The sequence below is a fragment of the Muscardinus avellanarius genome (genome assembly GCF_963383645.1).
Source record: "Muscardinus avellanarius genome assembly, chromosome: 18".
Classification (NCBI taxonomy): Eukaryota; Metazoa; Chordata; class Mammalia; order Rodentia; family Gliridae; genus Muscardinus; species Muscardinus avellanarius.
Genome location: NC_137804.1, coordinates 50181177 through 50202495, shown reverse-complemented (window position 1 = coordinate 50202495; position 21319 = coordinate 50181177). Strand labels below are relative to the sequence as shown.

The following is a 21319-nucleotide window of genomic DNA, read 5'->3' as shown; positions in this document are numbered from 1 at the left end:
AGGCTCTCAGCAATTAGTGAGACCCTGTTTCCAAATAAAGTATAAAAAATAGGTCTGGGAGTATAGCCCGAAGGTAGAAAGCCCCTGGGTTCTACCCCCAGTACCACCAAAAAAAAAAAAAAAAACTAAAATAAAATGAGGCTGAGGGTGTCGCTTGGAGGTAGAATGCCCCTGAGTTCAATTCCTAGTACAAAAACAAACAAATAAATAAATAAATGGTTTTGAAACAGGTGTCCAGCGGCCTCCACGGGGGGAGCCACCCTTCCCAGGAAGCGTCCCCTGCCCGCGCCTCTCCGCCCGGCCTCCCTGCCTCCGCCTGTCCCCTCTGCTGCTCTGTCTGGATCTGTCCCCACGGCCCCCACCCGTTCCACTTGAGAGATCTGAGGAGCCGCGGGATGCCCGTCCTGCGGCCGCCGCCCCCACCGCCCCATTGTCCCCTGCCCAGCGACCTCAGCTCCGGGTCAGGGCTTCGACCCCCAACAATGGCCGAGGGTCGAAATGGGCTTCTTTGCTCCCGGTCCTGCTGAGGAATTTTGTTTAGTTTCTGTCTTGTTTTGTTTTTAATATCATGGCCTTCTTTCTGCTCCAAGCTGGAGAATCCGAAGCCATTAGTGACAACAACCCAAAAAAAAAAAAAAAAAAGTAATAAAGTTTAGAGCATTCTTGCTTGGGTCCATTTTGGCTTCTGTCTGATCCTAAGTGCTTTCTTGGAATGAGTTTATAGGGATCGTGTGACTAGCTTCCCTGGCCCCCTCCCCTGCACCCCCACCCTTTAATTAAAATTGCATTTTTTCAAATCCATAGGGAGCCAAAGAGCGTTATATACAACCAGGCCTGCAGCATCCCCAGGCCCCGTTAATGGAGATTCGATGTGCAAATCCTGTAACTCCTCTTGGCCCTGTTCGCCACCGATCTGCCCCCTTTTCCCTCCACATTTTTCCAAGTCTGTAGACTAATTGAGCACTTTCAGGGCTGGCCAGGGGGCTCCCTCTGCCAGTCTGGAACCAGTAGCTCTCTTACATTTGCTGGTTTTTTGTTTTTTGTTTTTTGGTTTTTTTTTTTTTTTTTTTTTTTTTTTGGTGGTACTGGGGTTCCTGGAAGCCCTTCTACCTCCGGGCTACACTCCCAGACCTATTTTATATTTTTGAAACAGGGTCTCTTACGCCAGCGCGGCTGGCTTCGAACCTGCGCGATCCTCCTGTCTCCGCCTCCCAAGCGCGGGGATGACAAGCGTGGCCACCACGCCCGGCGTGCTGGGTTTTTTTGTTTTTGTTTTTGTTTTTCTAAGCAAGCTCTACATGGAGACATAGCCTAAAATCTGTTAGTGTAAGATTAAAATTCCCTCCAGTGTCCGTCATTTATAAAGATGGTACCTTTACAGCATTTCAAATCCACACATGGGAAAAAAATTACTGTAGGGTAGCTGGGCGTGATGGTGCATGCCTGTCATCCCAGTACTTGGGAGGCTGAGGTTCGCAGGTTCGAGGCCAGCCTTAGCAACTTAGCGAGGCCCTCTGCAACTCAGTGAGACCCTGTTTCAAAATAAAAGAATAAGCCAGGTGTAGTGGCACACACTTGTCATCCCAGCATTTGAGAGGCTGAGATAGGAGAATCGCGGTTCGAGGCCAGCCTCAGCTACTTAGTGAGGCCCTTTGCAACTCAGTGAGACCCTGTTTCAAAATAAAGAATAATAAAAAAAAAATAGGGCTGGGGGTGTAACTCAGAGGTAGAATGACCCTGGGCTCCATCCCCAGTACCTGGAAGGAAGGAAGGAAGGAAGGAAGGAAGGAAAGGAGGGAAGAAGGAAGGAAGAGAAAAGAATAAAAAATAGAGTTGAGGGTGTAACTGGGAGGTAGAATTCCCCTGGGTTTCTTCCCCAGTACCACAGAAAGAAAGAAAGAAAGAAAGAAAGAAAGAAAGAAAGAAAGAAAGAAAGAGAGAAAGAAAGAGAGAAAGAAAGAGAGAAAGAAAGAGAGAAAGAAAGAAAGAAGAAAGACTTAACAGAGGGCCGAGGGTGTGGCCCAGAGGTCTACGCCGGCCCCATCCCCAGGGCCACACAACATAACACTTGCCGTCGGGCGTGTGGACGAGGACGGCTGGTTCTTCGAGGGCTGTCAGCACCAAGCTCTGCTCACTGTTCCCTTATTAAATACAGCACTGCAAGTTTGGGTTTTGTGTTCCCAAAGAAATGGATGTTCCCGTGGTCGACGGGTCGTGGGGGAGCTGGAGTCACTTCGGAGCCTGCTCGAGGACCTGCGGCGGTGGCATCAAGATCGCCGTCCGGGACTGCAACCGGCCAGAGTAAGTCCCTCGGCCGGCCGCGGCGGCCGGTCGGAGGAGCTCCTTCCCCACGGGCGCTCTAGCTGGGGGCCGGGGAAGAACTCGGTCCAAGTTAGAGAGCGGACTGCTCTTTACAATTTTAGTTCTGACGCTTTTGTTGAGGATTCTTCATCAGACTGAGGTTCCCCATGATAGGAACGTAGGTGCACGGGCGCTTGGTGTGTTTCCTCGCCGGGTCCCAACCGGCTCCTTCTGTTCCCGGTACATGCCATTAAGATCGGCATTGGTGGCTTTGTGTATGTGCATAGCATTATTTGAACTGCGCCCTTCCTCAAATCTCCTTCTCCCTTCCCCGTCTGTCTCCCCTAAACACTCTCCATCCCACCACTGGTCTCTCTCATTTATTTATTTATTTATTTATTTATTTATTTATTTATGTATTTTTTTGGTGGTACTGGGGTTCCTGAAAACCCTTCGACCTCTGGGCTACACTCCCAGACCTATTTTTCATATTTTTTTATTTGGAAACAGGGTCTCTGAAGCCAACGCGTCTGGCTTCGAACCTGCGCCATCCTCCTGTCTCCGCCTCCCAAGCGCGGGGATGACAAGCGTGCCCACCACGCCCGGCGTTTCTCCCCCTTTATCTTAAGCCCCTTTTTATTTTCCAGTTTCTCCCGAGCTTCAACATATGAGGGAAAGCACGTGGCCCTTCACTTTCTGAGACTGGCTGGTCTCACCTAGCAGAGCATTCTCCAGTTCTGTCCACTTTCCTGCCCGTGACTTAATTTTGTTCTTCTTTCTGGCTGAGTACAGTTCCACTTTGTGCCCATACCACAGTCTGGCCATCCGTGCATCTGTTGACGGACACCTAAGCAGACCCCCTAGCTTGGCTATTGTGAATTGTGCGACTGTAGACATGTATTACTAGAACTTTCTGCCTTGAGTTCTTTTGGAAAGATTCTGAGGAGTCGTATAGCTGAGGGTTCTCAGGAACCTCCACACTGATCTCCTTTAGCCGCCGTGCTAACTTGCAATCGCACCGACGGAGCTTAAGGATTCCTCTTTACCCTCATCGTCGCTGGCATTCATGAGTGTTTGTGTTCTTAATGATTGGAGCAGGTGGGTTTTAAGGGCTTCCTAGACCCATGATGCCCCAGGTACTTCTTCTCTGACTTACTGTATTTCTTTCCGGATCTTCTGTTACTATTTCTTGTCTACCAAGCGGTCAGTACTTTTCTCTTGGTGGGCCTGTTTCCCAATGTTAATAGTCATTCACATGCCACACACCCCCACCCCCAGAGCTTGAGATTCCTTGTAAAGTGGACGGGGGATTTTTCACAAGGAAACCAAAATATAGGCGTATTCATCCAGACTGTAGATAAATGCACCTGCTCTAGCCCAAAACTCAGACATTAAAAAACCTCACAGACCCTCCGGAGGCTGCATCAGTAGCTCCCGGGTCAGGAAGGACAGCTAAGACGCCTGAGGTTCCTGTCCCACCTGGCAGGGTCAGATTTGCAGAGGCTGGCCTCTCAAGAGAGTTCTGCCATGACACTGGGCAACTGGCCACCTCCCCTGGGCAGGACTCACAGGTCCCAGGAAGGCCGGGGGTTTTGCTTTTCCCTGCATTGATTATGGCAGATGTGTTACATCTGTTGGGAATGTGGATATTCAATCTTTATGATAACTAAGGACATCTAGCTCTACATGCATGCGTAAGCAGAAAAAGAAGTCGTAGTTTGCATGGTGGTTTCGCGGGCTGGAAGCCTCTGGGGTCTTACCTAGCTTTTGGATGTAGAAACCAGCCAGGCGCTGTGGCGCACGCTTGTAATCCCAGCATTCGGGAGGCTGAGACAGGAGGATCGTGGTTCGTGGACAGCCTCAGCTACTGAGTGAGGCCCTTTGCACTCAGTGAGACCCTATTTCAAGGTAAAGAATAAGCGCCGGGCGTGGTGGCGCACGCTTGTCATCCCCACACTTGGGAGGCGGAGACAGGAGGATCGTGCAGGTTCAAAGTCAGCCGCGCTGGCTTAAGAGACCCTGTTTCCAAATAAAAATATAAAAAATAGGTCTGGGAGTGTAGCCCAGAGGTATAAGGGCTTCCAGGAACCCCAGTACCACAAAAAAAAATAAAAATAAAAATATGATAAAGAATAAAAAATAGGGCTGGGGGTGTGGATTGGAGGTAGGTGTCCCTGGGTTCCATCCTCAGCACTGCAAAAAAAAAAAAAAAAAAAAAAAAGGAAGAAAAAGAAAAGAATTGTTACAGTCCCTGAAAACAGAAAGCAGTAACACCAGTTCTGTAGGGGAGGCAGAGAAAATCTCTCTTCTAGGGCTAATCTTTTGCTTTTAAATGAGATGGGTTAAATTTTTTCTTTTTTCTTTTCTTTTTTTTTTTTTTGGCGGTACTGGGTATGGAACTCAGGGACATTCTACCTCCGAGCTATACTCTCAGCCCTATTTTTATTTATTTATTTATTTATTTATTTATTTATTTATTTATTTATTTTGTGGGTCTGGGGATGAAACCCAGGGGCATTCAACCTCTGAGCTACAGCCCCTGCCCTAGTTTTTATTCTTTTGTGTGGGAGGGGCGGGGGGGGTTCCTGGAAGGCCTTCTACCTCCGGGCTACACTCCCAGACCTATTTTTTATAATTTTATTTGGAAACAGGGTCTCTTAAGCCAGCGCGGCTGGCTTCGAACCTGTGCGATCCTCCTGTCTCTGCCTCCCAAGCGCGGGGATTACAAGCGTGCGCCGCCGTGCCCGGCTTTATTCTTTATTTTGAACCAGGGTCTCACTAAATTGCAGAAGGCCTCACTATGTAGCTGAGGCTGTCTGCGAACCGCGATCCTCCTGTCTCGGCCTCCCAAGTACCGGGATTACAAGCGCGCGCCACCACGCCCGGCAAGGTTAGATCTTAAAATAAGAAACTGGTGGATATGGAAAAAATAGATGGCAAACTACTGATTCCTGACTTTGCCTCTCACCATGGCAACTGCCTTTGAAATAGGACCAGAAAGGCTATCCAGGGCATGTGTGCTTTGTCCACAAAGACAAATTTCATTTGGGGCCATTAAAAAAAAAAAATAGCAAAGTTTTTTTTTTTTTTAAGTATTTAGCTTGGACGAACTTTTTCAAAATGTTGAGAATTGCGTACTCTGGAAGAGCCATTAAGTAATAACGTAAAGGCACCCGCACCCATAGTGTGCCCTGGAAGGGTCTTTAAGGATGGGCTCAGGATGTGAGGGCGAGCTGGCGCGGCATCACCCCAGTGATCGCCAGGGTGGATTCGGCTGCTCTGGCCTGGCTAGGCGGGCGTCCCCTTCCTCCCCTGCGCACTCGGTGGAAGAGGACCACCTTCCCCAAATAGAGGAGGACCGGTCTTCAGCCAAGGGTGTACGAGTGGCTGCGCTCCCCTGCTAGAACCTCCAAACAAGCTCCCGAGGTCCATTTGGAGAAGTGGGGGGCCAAGACTCCAGACACATCCAAAAGAGGCACTGCACGTGGCAGTCTGCCTTTCTTAAAAAAAGAAAAAAAGAAAAGCCGGGCGTGGTGGCGCACGCTTGTAATCCCGGTGCTTGGGAGGCAGAGACAGGAGGATCGCGCTGGTTCGGAGCCAGCCTCGCTGGCTTAAGAGACCCTGTTTCCACATAAAAAAGTTAAAAATAGGTCTGGGAGTATAGCCCGTGGGAATGTATCCCGGAGGTAGAAGGGCTTCCAGGAACCCCAGTACCACCCAAAAAAAAAAAAAAAAAAAAGATGGGTTCACTGAGCGGGGCTCTGTGGCACACGCCTGTAATCCCGGTACTGGGGAAGCTAAGACAGGAGGATCGCAGGTTCAAGCCCAGCCTCAGCAATTGAGTGAGACCCTCAGCCATTTTGTGAGACTCTTTTTCAAAATTAAAAAAAAAAAATAGCTCAGAGATAGAATAACCATGGGTTCAATCCCCAATACTACAAATAAAAGAAAAAAAGAAAAAGGAAAAAGAAACTTCTAGAAATAACCTAACTCTGTCTGTCCCCATTAACTGTAAATAAACGCAGAAGTTGATATTTCTTTTTTTTTCCTTTATTCTTTTTTCTTTTCTTTTTTTTTTTTTTGTGGTACTGGGGGTGGAACCCAGAGGCTTTCTACCTCCGGGCTATACTCCCAGACCATTTTTTTTTTAATTTGGAAACAGGGTCTCACTAAGTTGCTGAGAGCCTCACTAAGTAGCTGAAGCTGGCTTCGAACCCGTGCGATCCTCCTGTCTCGGCCTCCCAAGCGCGGGGATTACAAGCGTGAGCCACCACGCCCGGCAGAAGTTGATATTTCTGTTCAAACCATTTGAAGGCTAAAGTGTTAGCTTTCCTGAAGGTAGAGTATACCACACTGCAAATGATCTTTGCAAAAACAATTCCTCCTTAACGTGGGCCGTGTGTCATCCTGAACTTTCTCCACGTGTGAACAGGCATGGTTGTGGAAATGTACTTGAAGGGTAGCTCCAGCAAGCTGAGCACGGTGGTGCATGCCTGTGATCCCCAGATTTGGGAGGCTGAGAGAAGAGGATTGCAGATTCAAGGCTGGCCTCAGCAAGTCAGCGAAACCCTCTTTCATTATAAAAAAAAAAGGGGGGGTGTGGTTATAAGACCAAGGTAGAATGCCCCTGGGTTCAATCCCCAGTACAATAAATAAATAAATAAATAAATAAATAAATAAATAAAGCCCCAGCTTGGCTATACAAAGTAGTAATTAATCTCACAATTTTCTTAAATCTTTTCCATCCGTCCATATTCAGCATGTAATCTCTTTAAAGGCTCTTAATAGTTGGAAAATGTGGTAACTATTATTTCTAAAGCCAAATTTCCTATAATTTTCAGTATTTGCCTACATGGAAAAATTATACTCCTACCCAGCTGAATTATTAAATTATAAGATTAATTTCCCCCTCCCCAGCCAAAAGGTAAATTCATTTGGCTTAGGCTTTCCCCGTTACACATGCGATCCAGCAGAAACCATGTTATCCAAGATGGAAGAAAGACCCCATAGTTCAAAAGGGCACATTTACATTTCTTTTTTTTATTTTTGTTGGTAGTGGGGGTGGAACTCAGAGTCTTTCTACCTCCGGGCTACACTCCCAGACCTATTTTATATTTTATTTGGAAACAGGGTCTCACTAAGTTGCTGAGAGCCTCGCTAAGTAGCCGAGGCTGGCTTCGAACCTGCGCGATCCTCCTGTCTCCGCCTCCCAAGCGCGGGGATGACAAGCGTGCGCCACCACGCCCGGCCACTTTTACATTTCTTAAAGTCACATTAACAGTTAAAGCAGAAATGATTATCTGCCTTTTCATAAAAGCAAAGAAGCCACAGACTGAGTTTTGGTGGTGGAAAGAGGTCTGTCTCAAGAGAGAGGGGGTTGGAAGAGAGGCCAGGACCAGTGCTCCCAGCCAGGGAGAGCCGGGACGGCCTCTCAGCCAGTGCTTCTCCGTTGCTAGGTGACCCGGTCCCCTTGACAACAGAGCAAGGATGCTCCCATCTGCCTCTCAGCGTGGCTGTGCACAGAGATGGGAGTTGGACACTGTCTTGGTGACCACAAGAATAGCTCAGGAATCAATCCACCTTTTTCCACAAGGAGCCGGCTTCTACAAACACTTCCAGCTCTGCCAGCTGTACGGTTCCTGGGTGTTGAACCTACGCAATATGGCTGTCCTCCAGTCAAACCTTATCTATAGATGCCGAAATCTGAATTTCATGGCGGTGTCCTGTGTCATGAGATAGGCTTCCTTTTCAGATTTTTTTCGATGGCCTTTCAGTGTCATAATCAGTGTTAGCCTACGAGCTGTGGAAACACAGGCAGCGGGCCAGATTTGGCTCACGGGCTACGTTTTGCTGGACGTCGTAATGCCCAAACATTTATTAAGCACTTACTGTGTGCCCGGTGTTATTCAAGCGCTTCTGATGTTCTAAACCAAGTTAACCCTCCCTACAGCCCTGTGAAGTAGGGAATAGTGCCATGCCCCTTTTACGGAGGACGACACCGAGGCTGGGTGAGATGGCTTTCGTCGGCCTGAGATTGTTCCATTCCAGCTGTTTCCTGGGTTCATGTTTATAACCCTCCACCTGACGGCCTCTCGCGTATGGTGTTGTTTATAATAAGAAAAGTGGCTTTCATAGAAAGAAATCAAAGAAAGCTATTTCCCAGCTTCTCCAGAGAAGGTTTGGAAACAGAAGCCACTCTCCAGTAACAACTATTTGTAGTCTAGAGAGGTGCAGCTGCTCTGATAAATCCCAAGAGCCAGCTGAGGCCTGTCACCTCCGAGAACAACAACTAACCAACCAACAAACAAAAACCAACTTAAAAATGTGTATTTCCACCGGGCGTGGTGGCACACGCTTGGGAGGCGGAGACAGGAGGATCGCGCAGGTTCGAAGCCAGTCGTGCTGGTTTAAGAGACCCTGTTTCCAAATATAATTAAAAATAAAAAGGTCTGGGAGTGTAGCCCAGAGGTGGAAGGGCTTCCAGGAACCCCAGTACCACCAAAAAAAAAAAAAAAAAATTAAAAATTGTATTTCCAAAAGCCGGGCATAGTGGCGCACGCTTGTAATACCAGTCCTGGGAGGCTGAGACAGGAGGATCGTAGGTTCAGAGACAAAATCGGTAACTTAGCAAGGGCTTCCATAACTTAGTGAGACCCTGTTTCCAAATAAGAAATAAAATCGGGCTGGGAGTTTAGCTCAGAGGTAAAAGGCCTCTAGGTTCAATCCTCAGTGCCACAAAAAAAATTCTTTTTGTATTTCTGGCACCATCGTCCATTGCGAAAATTAACGAGATTCCGTAAAGATAATTTCCGAGCAAGGAAAATTGAACGGGGTATTCCTAGTGGGGTCCATTGGAAACAAGTTTCATGGGCCTGATTGGTTGGTTATTCATGTGTATTCCGTGATACTTTATGTCTGAGGATAGAGGGGGCCTTGGTGCTGAGCAAAGAGCTTGGTATCTAGGAAACCAAGGCTACATCTCTGAGAGCGGGGAGAAAAAGGCAGAAAACTTGGGCAGATGTCAGTCCTGATTATATTAGCTGTGTGACCTTGGGGGAAGTACTTAACTTCTCTGAACTTCCTGGTCCTTGGAATAAAAGGTCCTCCTTGGCCCTACCTTTGAGCAAGAAATAAAAGTGTCTTGTCTATTCCAGTGTACACTGCGGATACAAAGCACACGGTCTTAATAGTGTTTAATGGGGAGACATTGAACCAGACCCTGCTGGCTTACGCTCTATTTTACATTCTTAGATACAGTACTCTTCATGATAAATCATGACAAATATTAGCTGGGTACGGTGCTGCACACGCATAATCCCAGCACTTGGGAGGCTGAGGATGGAGGATTGCAGGTTTAAGACCGGCCTCAGCAATTTATTTTTTACTTTTTATTTTTTGGTGGTACTGGGGTTCCTGGAAGCCCTTCTACCTCCGGGCTACACTCCCAGACCTGTTTTATACTTTTTTATTTGGAAACAGGGTCTCTTAAGCCAGCGCGGCTGGCTTCGAACCTGCGCGATCCTCCTGTCTCCGCCTCCCAAGCGCGGGGATTACAAGCCTGCGCCACCACGCCCGGCCAGCCTCGGCAATTTAACAGGAGCCTCGGCAACTTAGCGAGACCGTGTTTCAAAAATCAAAACACAAAAAGGGTTGGGGTTGTAGCTTGGAGGTAGAATGTCCCTGAGGTCGATCGCCAGTACCAAAAAAAAAATTGTTTTTTAAAGCGAATATTGATCAGATCCTTGCTGAGCCCCTAGGAGCCACAGCAGACCTAACAGGTGACAGCATCGTCTGTTTCGCGTGTGAAGGGTGGAGCTCCGAGAGCCAGGTAGCTTATTCAGAGTGTCCCAGCTTTAACTGCAAAGTCCATGTATTTAACCACATTCTGCAAACCTCTGGCCCAAGGGGCACATTTATAACAGTATGGGGGAAAGCTTCCCAGCTCAGGCACTGCAGGAGCATTCACGTCCAGAGCTGGAACTCAGACAAAAATGGATAAAATCAGGCCAGATGTGAGATCCTAGTAGCTCCCGGAGGCCGGCACCTGCTGGCTGCGCTCACTGTAAAGCTGGCAGAAACTGGAGCTCAGGGAGGTTAAGAACTTAGTCTAAAGACACACGGTGAGGTGAGACGCAGACCGGAGCCCTGCTCCAGCTCCCGCGGTCTTAAGCCTGCTCTTACTCCGTGCTTGTGAGAGTTAGTGACTGCGGATTGATTCCAGGGGCCTTATCCCTCTAAGCAACACCCCCAGGGACTTTTATTTTGAAACAGGACCTCGCCAAGTTTCCCAGGATAAGCTTGAACCTGCCAATTCCCCTGTCTCAGCCCCCCAGGTACTGGGATTACACCACACCCACCCTCATTCTATCTATCTTTCTGTGTTTTATGGACCTACACACATTTTCCATTCCCTGAAACCCAGACAGACAGACAGACAGACACTTCTTACAATCAGAACTTCTCTTAATACTACTATCCTGACAAATTCATTGTAAAGAAAAGTGGACGCTTTTTCGCTCTGGGTCTCCCGGGGTAGCTGGGCATCTAGGCTGCCCCGGAGCTGGAGAGAGCCCCGTGTTGGGTGGTGCTGGGATCCCCCAGGTGTCCATGAACCTGGCCAGCTGCTGGCTGTTGGGCAAGCTACCCTCTGGGTCACATCTGGAGAGGACGCGTGCAGGGCTGCGTGCTGAGGATCCATTGCACGGGGATTGTTTATAAAGGGCACCCTCTGCTGTCGTCCCACCCAGGGGCTGGAATCAGTACGCTGGCTTCGACTTCTCTTTATTTGCCGGGCGCGGTGGCGCACGCTTGTAATCCCCGCGCTTGGGAGGCAGAGACAGGAGGATCCCGCAGGTTCGAAGCCAGCCGCGCTGGCTTAAGAGACCCTGTTTCCAAATATATATATATATTTGGAATATAATAAAATAAATAAATATATATATATAAATATATAAATATATAAATAAATAAATATAGAATAAAATAAATAAATAAATATAGAATAAAATAAATAAATAAAATTATATATATAGTAGGTCTGGGAGTGTAGCCCGGTAGTAGAAGGGCTTCCAAGAACCCCAGTACCCCCCCAAAAAAATCAATTTATTTATTTAAATTTTGAAACCAGATCTCAGGGGTCTTAAGTTGCTGAGGCTGGCTGCAGACCTGCCATCCTCGTGTCTCAGCCTCCCGAGTCCCCAGGTCACAGGCGTGCGCCACAGTACCCAATCCCTACACTAACCGTACACATTGCCGACGGCCTGGCAAGGTGGTAACATCCCAGGTTACAGATTTCCGTGCTGGGGCTTGGGGAAAAGGCCGAGGTTCATTAAATGGAAACGCTCCATTTGAATATGTGTATACATGTGACTATAACATTGTTACCCTGGACAGTCAGCATTGGGAAAGAGGGAAGATGGGTGGCGGGGGAGGGCACCAAGTCCTGTGAGAACTGATATCAAATGATCGTATTTGATAACTGATACAATTATCAAATACGATGCACATTAGACGTGAAACTATAATGCACCAATAAAATAAAAATTTTAAAAAGTGACCCCCAAAACAGAAAGTCCCGGATGCAAGAGAGACGTGCAGAGAAACGCAGTCAAATGCAGTGTGTGCAGTGTGGGTGTTCCCTCTCTCTTTCTCAGGCCAAAAAATGGCGGGAAGTACTGCGTGGGACGGAGGATGAAGTTCAAGTCCTGCAACGTGGAGCCCTGCGCCTCGCAGACGCGGGATTTCCGGGAGGAACAGTGCGCGCACTTCGACGGCAAACACTTCAACATCAACGGGCTGCAGCCGAGCGTGCGCTGGGTGCCCAAGTACAGCGGAAGTGAGTGCACGGCCGGGGTGAGCGAGCGCACACCCCGGGTTGCGTGAGAAGTCACACCGGGTTGCGTTTCTCCTAGTTCTCCTGAAAGACCGCTGCAAGCTGTTCTGCAGGGTGGCCGGGAGCACCGCCTACTACCAGCTGCGAGACAGGGTGATCGATGGAACCCCGTGTGGTCAGGACACGAATGATATCTGCGTGCAAGGCCTTTGCCGGGTAAGTCCCAGGGACCGTGCCCCCCCACTCCGCTGTGCCCCTGCAAACCTGGGACTTCCTTGATCAGATGGCAATTGCAGTGGTTCCCAAAGCGTGGTCCCTGGAGCAGCGTTTGCACCAGCAAACGTCGCCTGATTCGACTGTATGGTGTGTCCAAATTTTTTTTTTTTTGCGGGTCTGGGGATGGAACCCAGGGGCATTCGACCTCCGAGCCACACCCTCTGCCCTATTTTTTTTTTTTATTATTTTTTAATTTGAAACCGAGTCTCACTGAGTTGCAGAGAGCCTCACTAAGTAGCTGAGGCTGTCCGCGAACTGCGATCCTCTGATCTCAGCCTCCCGAATGCTGGGATGACAAGCGTGCGCCACCACGCCCAGCTTGGTGTGTCCAAATTTGAGCTGGGCGCGATGGCGCATGCCTGCAATCCCCGGGACTCCGGAGGCTGAGGCAGGAGGATCTCCAATTTGAGAACAGCCTCAGCAGCTTAGTGAGACCTGTCTCCAGAAGCAAAATAAAAAGGGGTGAGGGCGTAGCTCAGTGGTAGCACGACTCCGGGTTCAATCCCTGGTACCCAAAGAAAAACTCTTTGAGAAACACTACCTTAGTTTTTCTTGACATCTTTAACATCTCTGGGAGTCTGTACAAAATGTCCCCCGCAATGATTGACTAGAGTAATTTACATGCAGGAGTGTGTGTGTGTGTGTGTGTGTGTGTGTGTGTGTGTGAGACTGGGGATGGATGGAACCCAGGGGCATTCTACCTCTGAGCTACACCCCCAGCCCTATGTTTTATTCTTTATTTTGAAACAGGGTCTCACTGAGTTGCAGAGGGCCTCACTACGTAGTAGCTGAGGCTGTCCGCGAACCGCGATCCTCCTGTCTCAGCCTCCCGAATGCTGGGATGACAAGCGTGCGCCACCACGCCCGGCTCTACACGTGGGATTCTTTAGTATAGCCGGGTGCCGAGGTTAGAACCAAGTGCTTCTGATAGCGAGTTTTCCGGCATGGATAGCTGTGTTCCAGAAGGATGTCGGGAGTGAGACCTCAGTCACCACAATTGCTCCCCCCGAGACACACCTGCTAATTATTCTCAGAAGCTCCTGACCCGCTGCCGAGCATCTCTGGAGGCCGCAAGCCCTTTCACTGTTAGTAATGATTCCGGTCGGGAATCAGTGCTGACCCGGCCGGCCTCTGAGCTGATGGATTTGCACCTTGCGTGCGCTCCGAGGGTGCATCAGACTTGCAGGTGGGTGGGATTTGATTGCAAGAGCCGGAAGACCTTCACCTGCATTCCTAGTGCCCGACTTGCACTTCAGCAAGAACTCCCACGCGGTCTACACCACAGGGATGCACTGAGTTGCAAAGATGGGTTCACAGGATGGAGCGGCGTGGACCAGTCTCGGAGCTCTTTTCTTGGCCCCTTGTGGCTACCAGAGTCTGCCCAGACCTGGTCTGTACTGCGTTAATACGTGCCAGATGCTGGGGGCCAGGGACGGCGCCTCAGGCTTCAAACCGGCCATCTGCGCTCCTGCTTTGTCCCGCCTGTATACCCAATATTTAAACGCAAGGACTTCATGTGAACTGGCATTTTCCAATTTATCTTGTAAAAGTTGGGAAATAAGTTCTTGGTTTTTGGGTTTGTTGTTTTTGTTTTTGTTTTTGGGTGTTTTTTTTTGTTGTTGTTGTTGTTGTTGTTTTTTTGGTGGCTCTGGGGGTGGAACCCAGAGGCTTTCTACCTCCCAGACCTATTTTATATTTTATTTGGAAACAGGGTCTCACTAAGTTGCTGAGAGCCTCACTCAGTAGCCGAGGCTGGCTTCGAACCTGTGCCATCCTCCTGTCTCAGCCTCCCAAGTGCGGGGATTACAAGCGTGCGCCACCATGTCCGGCCCTAAGCTCCTGTTTCTAAATGGTAACAGTCACCTGGGGGTGGACAGTGGCTCCCCCTGAAGGTGGAACCTGGGCTCTTTAAATAGATTTAGTCAAGCTGAGCACAGCTGGGCACACCTGTAATCCCAGCATTTGGGAGGATCACAGTACACGGACAGCCTCAGCTACTTAGTGAGGCCCTCTGCAACTCAGTGAGACCCTGTTTCAAAATAAAGAATAAAAATAGGGCTAGGGGTGTAGCTCAGAGGTACAATGCCCCTGAGTTCAACCCCCAGTACTGTAAAACAGAAACATAAACAAAAAAGGATATAGTTCATACCACTCCTTCCTGGCTTTTTTTTTTTAATTCCTGAGCAATTTGTAGTATTTGTTGTTTATTTCCACACCAGTGCTTCTAAAAGGTTTCTCAGAAGATGAAGAACCTGTGCAGTAAAAGTGCCATCTCTGACTCCATAGCTCCAGTGGGTCCCATGATGCTGTGGTCCTAACAACACCAAGGACGCCCTGGCTACTGGTGCAAGGACCACATTTTTAAAAACCAAGGTTGAGCCGGGGGGGGCGTGGTGGCGCACACTTGTCATCCCAGCATTCGGGAGGTTGACACAGGAGGATGGTGGTTCGAGGACAGCCTCAGCTACTTAGTGAGGCCCTCGGCAACTCAGCGAGACCCTGTTTCAAAATAAAGAATAAAAAACAGGGCTGGAGGTGTAGCTCGGAGGCAGAATGCCCCTGGGTTCCATCCCCATTACCACAAGAACAACAACAACAAAATACCAAAGCTGTCCGCGATCTGAATTCTCAACCCTGGAGAGTTAAAAGGGGCAGAACTTTCTTGTTCTTTGAATGCGCGTGTTTGGGAGAAACACATTACTTCCTTTATTACTTTATTATCGCTTAAATACTTACCATTCCTTCCACATGTTTTCTTTTTAAAAGCAAGCTGGATGCGATCATGTTTTGAACTCCAAAGCCCGGAGAGATAAATGTGGGGTGTGCGGTGGCGATAATTCTTCATGCAAAACGGTGGCGGGAACGTTCAACACAGTCCGTTATGGTAAGGCTCCGCTCCTAAGATCTGGGAGAAGGAAAAGCTTAAAAATTGTTAACTGAGCCAGGGGCGGTGGCGCACGCTTGTAATCCCAGTACCTGGGAGGCTGAGACAGGAGGATCATGGTTCGTGGACAGCCTCAGTTACTTAGTAAGGTCCTTTGCAACTCAGTGAGACCCTATTTCAGAATAAAGAAGAAGCCGGGCGTGGTGGCGCACGCTTGTAATCCCCGCGCTTGGGAGGCAGAGACAGGAGGATCGCGCAGGTTCGAAGCCAGCCTCGCTGGCTTAAGAGACCCTCTAAATTAATTAATTAATTAAAAACGCTGCTAATTGAGAAATAATAGCAACCAGGAAAACTTAAACATTTCTCAAAACAGTGTCCTGTAGGGTCTGTTAAGAAATAGAGGGATGCCGGGCGTGGTGACGCACGCTTGTAATCCCTGCGCTTGGGAGGCAGAGACAGGAGGATCACGCAGGTTCAAAGACAACTGTGCTGGCTTAAGAGACCCTGTTTCCAAATAAAAAAAATATAAAATAGGTCTGGGAGTATAGCCCAGAGGTAGAAGGGCTTCTAGGAACCCCAGTACCACCAAAAAGAAAGAAAGAAAGAAAGAAAGAAAGAAAGAAAGAAAGAAAGAAAGAAAGGAAGGAAGGAAGAAAGAAAGCAAGCAGGGCTGGAGGTGTAGCTTGGAGGTAGAATGCCCCTGGGTTTCATCCCCAGTACCACAAAAAAAGAAAAAAAAATTATTGACTGCTTTGGAATCTGTCTAGGTGTTAATGTAATGTCACGCATAAAATCAATCCGGTCACAGTGCAGGACCCTCCTGGTTATCAGGCACCTAACAGCGAGAATCATATTTCTTTGTCGACCACCTTTTGTCGTAGTCTCAGAGAAAGCTATTCAAAGAAATACTGAATTCCCGGTACCTTCTTTTTCAGGTTATAATTACGTGGTCCGGATTCCGGCCGGTTCTACCAATATCGACGTCCGGCAGCACAGTTTCTCGGGGAAACCGGAAGATGATAACTACTTAGGTAAGACGGACGCACCATTTGCTGGCATCCCGGTTTTCTGGGTAGTCGATGTCCACTCCTTCCTCCTGTGGTACCCAGCTGGGGTTCGGATGTCACACATTTTCATGAAAGAAGTTGATATGGTTACTCATGGTTTTCTTTTACTCCTGTAACCTGCACCCTCTGAATATTGATTCGAGGGCTGTCTACTCTGCCATCTCCAGCAGCAAAGGATTTACTCTGGATCTGACAAAATAGAATGACTCCAAGTCACATTTTTTTTCTTCTTTTTTTTCGTGGTACTGGGGATGGAACCCAGGGGCTTTCTACCTCCGGGTTACACTCCCAGACCTATTTTCTATTTTATTTGGAAACAGGGTCTCACTGAGTTGCCGAGAGCCTCACTCAGTAGCTGAGGCTGGCTTCGAACCTGCGCGATCCTCCCGTCTCAGCCTCCCAAGCGCGGGATTGCAAGTGTGCGCCACCACGCCCGGCCTACAAGTCACATTTTGAAAGGACTTATCCCAAAAGCGGAATATCAGATCATTACTCATGATGTGTGGGGGGTTTTTTGTTGTTGTTTTTGTTTTTTTGGTGGTACTGGGGTTCCTGGAAGCCCTTGTACCTCCGGGCTACACTCCCAGACCTATTTTATAGGTTTTATTTGGAAACAGGGTCTCTTAATCGAGCGCCGCTGGCTTCGAACCTGCGCGATCGTCCTGTCTCCGCCTCCCAAGCGCGGGGATGACAAGCGTGCGCCACCACCCCGCCCGGTATGATGCGTCTTTTGAAAGATCCGTCCTTGGGTAACTAACTTGCACATGTTTCATTGGAGGCATTATTTGACTTAATTTGTCTATCAGTCCCGACGAGGAGCAGACTACTGGTGGGTCTGTTCAATCATTTATTGTACTTGATTACTCTAAAAGATACTGTTAGTGGTAGGTATTTTTCTCGTGTCATTGCCAGGATGGCGGCTTTGTTTCTTTATGAATTCCTTGCCTTTAATTAGGGATTAATTCGCATCCATTTCTTATGTGTAACCACACAGTACATTCCTATTTATGTCTTTTATTTATTTATTTATTTATTTTTATTTTTATTTTTTTTTTTGTGGTACTGAGGATTGAACCCAGAGGCACTCTACCTCTGAGCTACACCCCCAGCCTGATTTTATTTCTATTTGGAAACAGGGTCTCGCTAGGTTGATGAGAGTCTTTCTACTTGCTGAGCCTGGCCTCGAACCTGCGATCCTCCTGTCTCAGCCTCCCAAATACTTGGACGACAGGTGTGTGTGCCACCATGCCCGGCGCTTTGCCTTGTATTTAAACCACAACACATCAGAGATCCTGTGTTGATTTTTAGCAGTCTGCCCAGGCCAGTCCCACATTATTCGTCTATAAACGGCTGTATATTATGATGACATTTTGCCCAAGTGCCCTTTTAAATAAGATGCCGGGAACAATGGCAGGAAAGGATCCCCGGTCGCCTGGCACCAACACCCACCCCGCGGTAGCGCCTCGCCGTGCTTTAGATTTAGGAAAAATCAGGCAGCCCTGCTGGAAATTCTCTTTTCTCTCAGGGTCATTGTTCATCCCATTTTTAAAATGTATTATTTTTATTTATTCATTCATTTTTCTTTTTTTTTTTTCTGCAGTACTAGGGATGGAACCCAGAGGCATTCTACCTCTTAGCTACACCCCCAGCCCTATTTTTTATTCTTTTTTTTGTGTGTGTATGGTACTGGGGGTGGAATCCAGAGGCTTTTTACCCCAGGCTACACTCCCAGACCTATTTTATACTTTATCTGGAAACAGGGTCTCACTAAGTTGCAGAGGGCCTCACTTAAGTAGCTGAGGCTGGCCGCGAATCTGCGATCCTCCTGTCTCAGCCTCCCAAGTACTGGGATTACAAGCATGTGTCCCCACGCCCAGCTTAAAATGTACTTATTTTTTACTTAATTTACTTAATTATTTTTATTGGGGCATTATAATTATGTGCAGTAGAATTCACCTGGGACGTATTCGTGTGTGCACATCACATAATCTGCTTGGTCTCCTCCCTGGCACCTCCCTCTCGCTCCCCTCCTCCTGAGAGCTGACTTCTAAGTTGAGTTGATCCTTTTTTCATGTCAGAAGGGAGAAGGATTCTCTCCTATTCTTCTCCTTCTGGAGAAAAATCATCTCTGTCCAACTAGCGGCCTCATCTTGGGTTCAACTCGATCAGCCCGTGTCAGGTGCCTGGGTTTGGAGAGGGCATCCCAGTAGCCTCTCAGTCTTCACTGGGGGTTTCTTTTCTTAACCTGCTTGTAAAGGAGAAAAACAAAATTAAAGAGGCTGTGTCATCTAGGACGTGCAGCCTGAGCCACTGAGCTCTTTACTTAGAATATCATGGGAACGTCACCAATTGGCCTCCCAAAGCGTCTCTGGACACAGACGGGAAGATACAGGCGTTGATTACAAGTCAAAGCCCGTGGTAGGGGATAGGTGAGATCTCAGAGCTTTTGAACCTCACGGTGCTTAATTAATTATTTAGAAAAAACTGAGCTGGAATCCCTGTCATCCCAGTTCTTGTGAAGCTGAAACGGGAGGGCCGCAGGTTCGAGGCCAACCATGTACGGAAACCCACTTTTATTTTATTTGAAGATAAAACATAAAATAGGGCTGGGGTTGTAGCTCAGAGGTGGCAGAGAAGAGTTCTAAGCCTGCGCCGTCTCGCCAGAGTCCCGGCTCTGCCATCCGTTGCTAAGCAATCTTCATCCTTAGCCCTCGTGGGCTTTGAAAAGCTGAGTCGAGCCACGCTCTTCCGGTGTGTCTGGATGAGGGGGCCAGTTTCCTTGGAGAGGGGGCCTCCGCAGGGAAGGCAACCCAGGGGCTGGGCTCCTCTAATCGCATTAGCGAGAGGTCGAGTGGGTTGAGCGGGAGGCCCTTGCCTTCAGGAAACGATTTATTTGACAAGGTGCCAAAGCAGAAAGTCCCCCTACCTTTTCCATGAGCCCCTCCCCGCTGTTGGGTTCAAGCCAAGCTGGACCTGAGCCACCGTGTCCCTTTCTCTTTCGGGGAAAATCCAGCCACTTCAGAGAAACTTACGCGTCTCCAAGTTGCTCAGCCCTGGGTTAATTATGGCAGTGTGCCGGAGCCTGCCGGCAAAAGTACGGGCTCTGAAGAGAGGAGTGAGGATGAAAAGAATTTTAGTCAATGAATTTGATTCATAGAATACTTCATTCTGTCATGGAAGGATCGCCAGTACACTCCCGGGTCCATATCTCTACTGACCGATGCCGGTTTTATCGCTCTTGTCCTATTTATTTATTTATTTATTTATTTATTTATTTATTTATTTATTTATGTACTGGGGTTCCTGGAAGCCCTTCTACCTCCGGGCTACACTCCCAGACCTATTTTTTAACTTTATGTGGAAACAGGGTCTCCTAAGCCAGCGAGGCTGGCTCCGAACCAGCGCGATCCTCCTGTCTCTGCCTCCCAAGCGCGGGGATGACAAGCCTGCGCCACCACGCCCGGCTTATCGCTCTCGCCTATTTATACCGTTCTGGTCAACCAACCCTCGTGACGTCACCACCTGTGCGCGTAACAGTCAAACCAATCAATCCCTCCTGGGCTTCTCTCAGACGTTGAACTTTCCATGACCCCAAACCTTATTGGCTCTGGGCAAAGGACAGTCAGAGGTATTCTGAAAGGGAAAACCTTAATGGCTCCCCACAGCAGTGATAAGACAGAAATCAATTCTCTATAAGATTAAGACAGAATTTCATTCATCTGAGGAATTTATGTATATGTTGGGGCCAAACCATTTACCTTTTTTTTTTTAAATATTTTGAAACAGGGTCTCACTAGGTTGATGAGAGTCTCACTACTTGCTGAGGCTGTCCTTGAACCTGTGACCCTCCTGTCTCAGCCTCCCAAATCCTGGAATTATAAGCGTGCGCCACCGTGCCCGGTGCGGATCATGAGAGGGGTCTTTGGATTTCATCCTCTAAGCTTCTCTATCATTCTTTTTAGGGGAGAAATGGCCCCAAATTGGCATAAACAAAAGAGAAAGCCTGATGCGATCATTGGGTGGACCCCCAGAATTCACCCAGAAGATATCACTGCAGTGCAAATGTGAAAGACCAGTGTTGTTACTTAACGTGTGAAAGAAACGTGCAACATTTTAACCGCCCCTCTTTGAGGAGAGCCTCAGTCATCCACGTGGCTAGCACACGGCTTGGCTTGAGGGGACCGGGTCATTTTGTGGACAGGGTATCAGCGGCCACTGTGGAAGCGACCCGCTTTAGGGAGTGGCCCCCTCAGGATGCCAGGATGCCATGGAAACCACCTCCCTCGCCTCGGTCAGTGACCCGGTGAACGCCCTGTGTCTTGTGTGGCTGCTGAGTCTCAGGCTACGGGCGGGATCCACGAGAGAGACAGGACTGCGGGAGGTTCCCACCGCCCGGGAACAGCCTCTGAGCCCGAGCTCTCTGTTTTTCTCGTCTTGAATGTCACATCCAATCCGTCACTCCTTCTTTTTTAATGTCCACTGAACACAGGCTAAGGGTGGGCATCACTCTTGGGTTTGCAAAAATGGATTTATTTTTTCTTTTGCAGTACTGGGGATAGAACTCAGGGGCATCCTACTTCCTTTTTTTTTTTTTTTTTTTTTTGTACTGGGGTTCCTGGAAGCCCTTCTACCTCCGGGCTACACTCCCAGACCTATTTTTTTATTTTTGGAAACAGGGTCTCTTAAGCCAGCGCGGCTGACTTCGAACCTGCGCGATCCTCCTGTCTCTGCCTCCCAAGCGCAGGGATGACAAGCGTGCGCCACCACGCCCGGAATTTTATTCTTTATTTTGAAACAGGGTCTCACTAAGTTGCAGAGGGCCTCACTGAGTAGCTGAGGCTGTCCGCGAACCGTGATCCTCCGGTCTCAGCCTCCCAGATGCTGGGATGACGGGCGTGCACGACCACGCCCAGCACACTTGCTGTTTTGCTATACACACGCATTGTGAAATAATCGTCC

General features: G+C 48.4%; 1 protein-coding gene across 1 annotated transcript in view; it reads left to right on the top strand.

Moving 5' to 3' along the window:
• Positions 1-21319, top strand: part of ADAMTS9 (ADAM metallopeptidase with thrombospondin type 1 motif 9) — a gene marked incomplete at both ends in the record, with an annotated part of 208495 nt that overhangs the window by 48949 nt on the left and 138227 nt on the right. The window contains 5 exons of the mRNA XM_080715587.1: positions 2156-2301; positions 11955-12136; positions 12213-12349; positions 15176-15293; positions 16229-16324. Of these exons, the coding sequence (XP_080571713.1) occupies positions 2156-2301; positions 11955-12136; positions 12213-12349; positions 15176-15293; positions 16229-16324 (679 nt within the window). The remainder of the gene's footprint in view (positions 1-2155; positions 2302-11954; positions 12137-12212; positions 12350-15175; positions 15294-16228; positions 16325-21319) is intronic.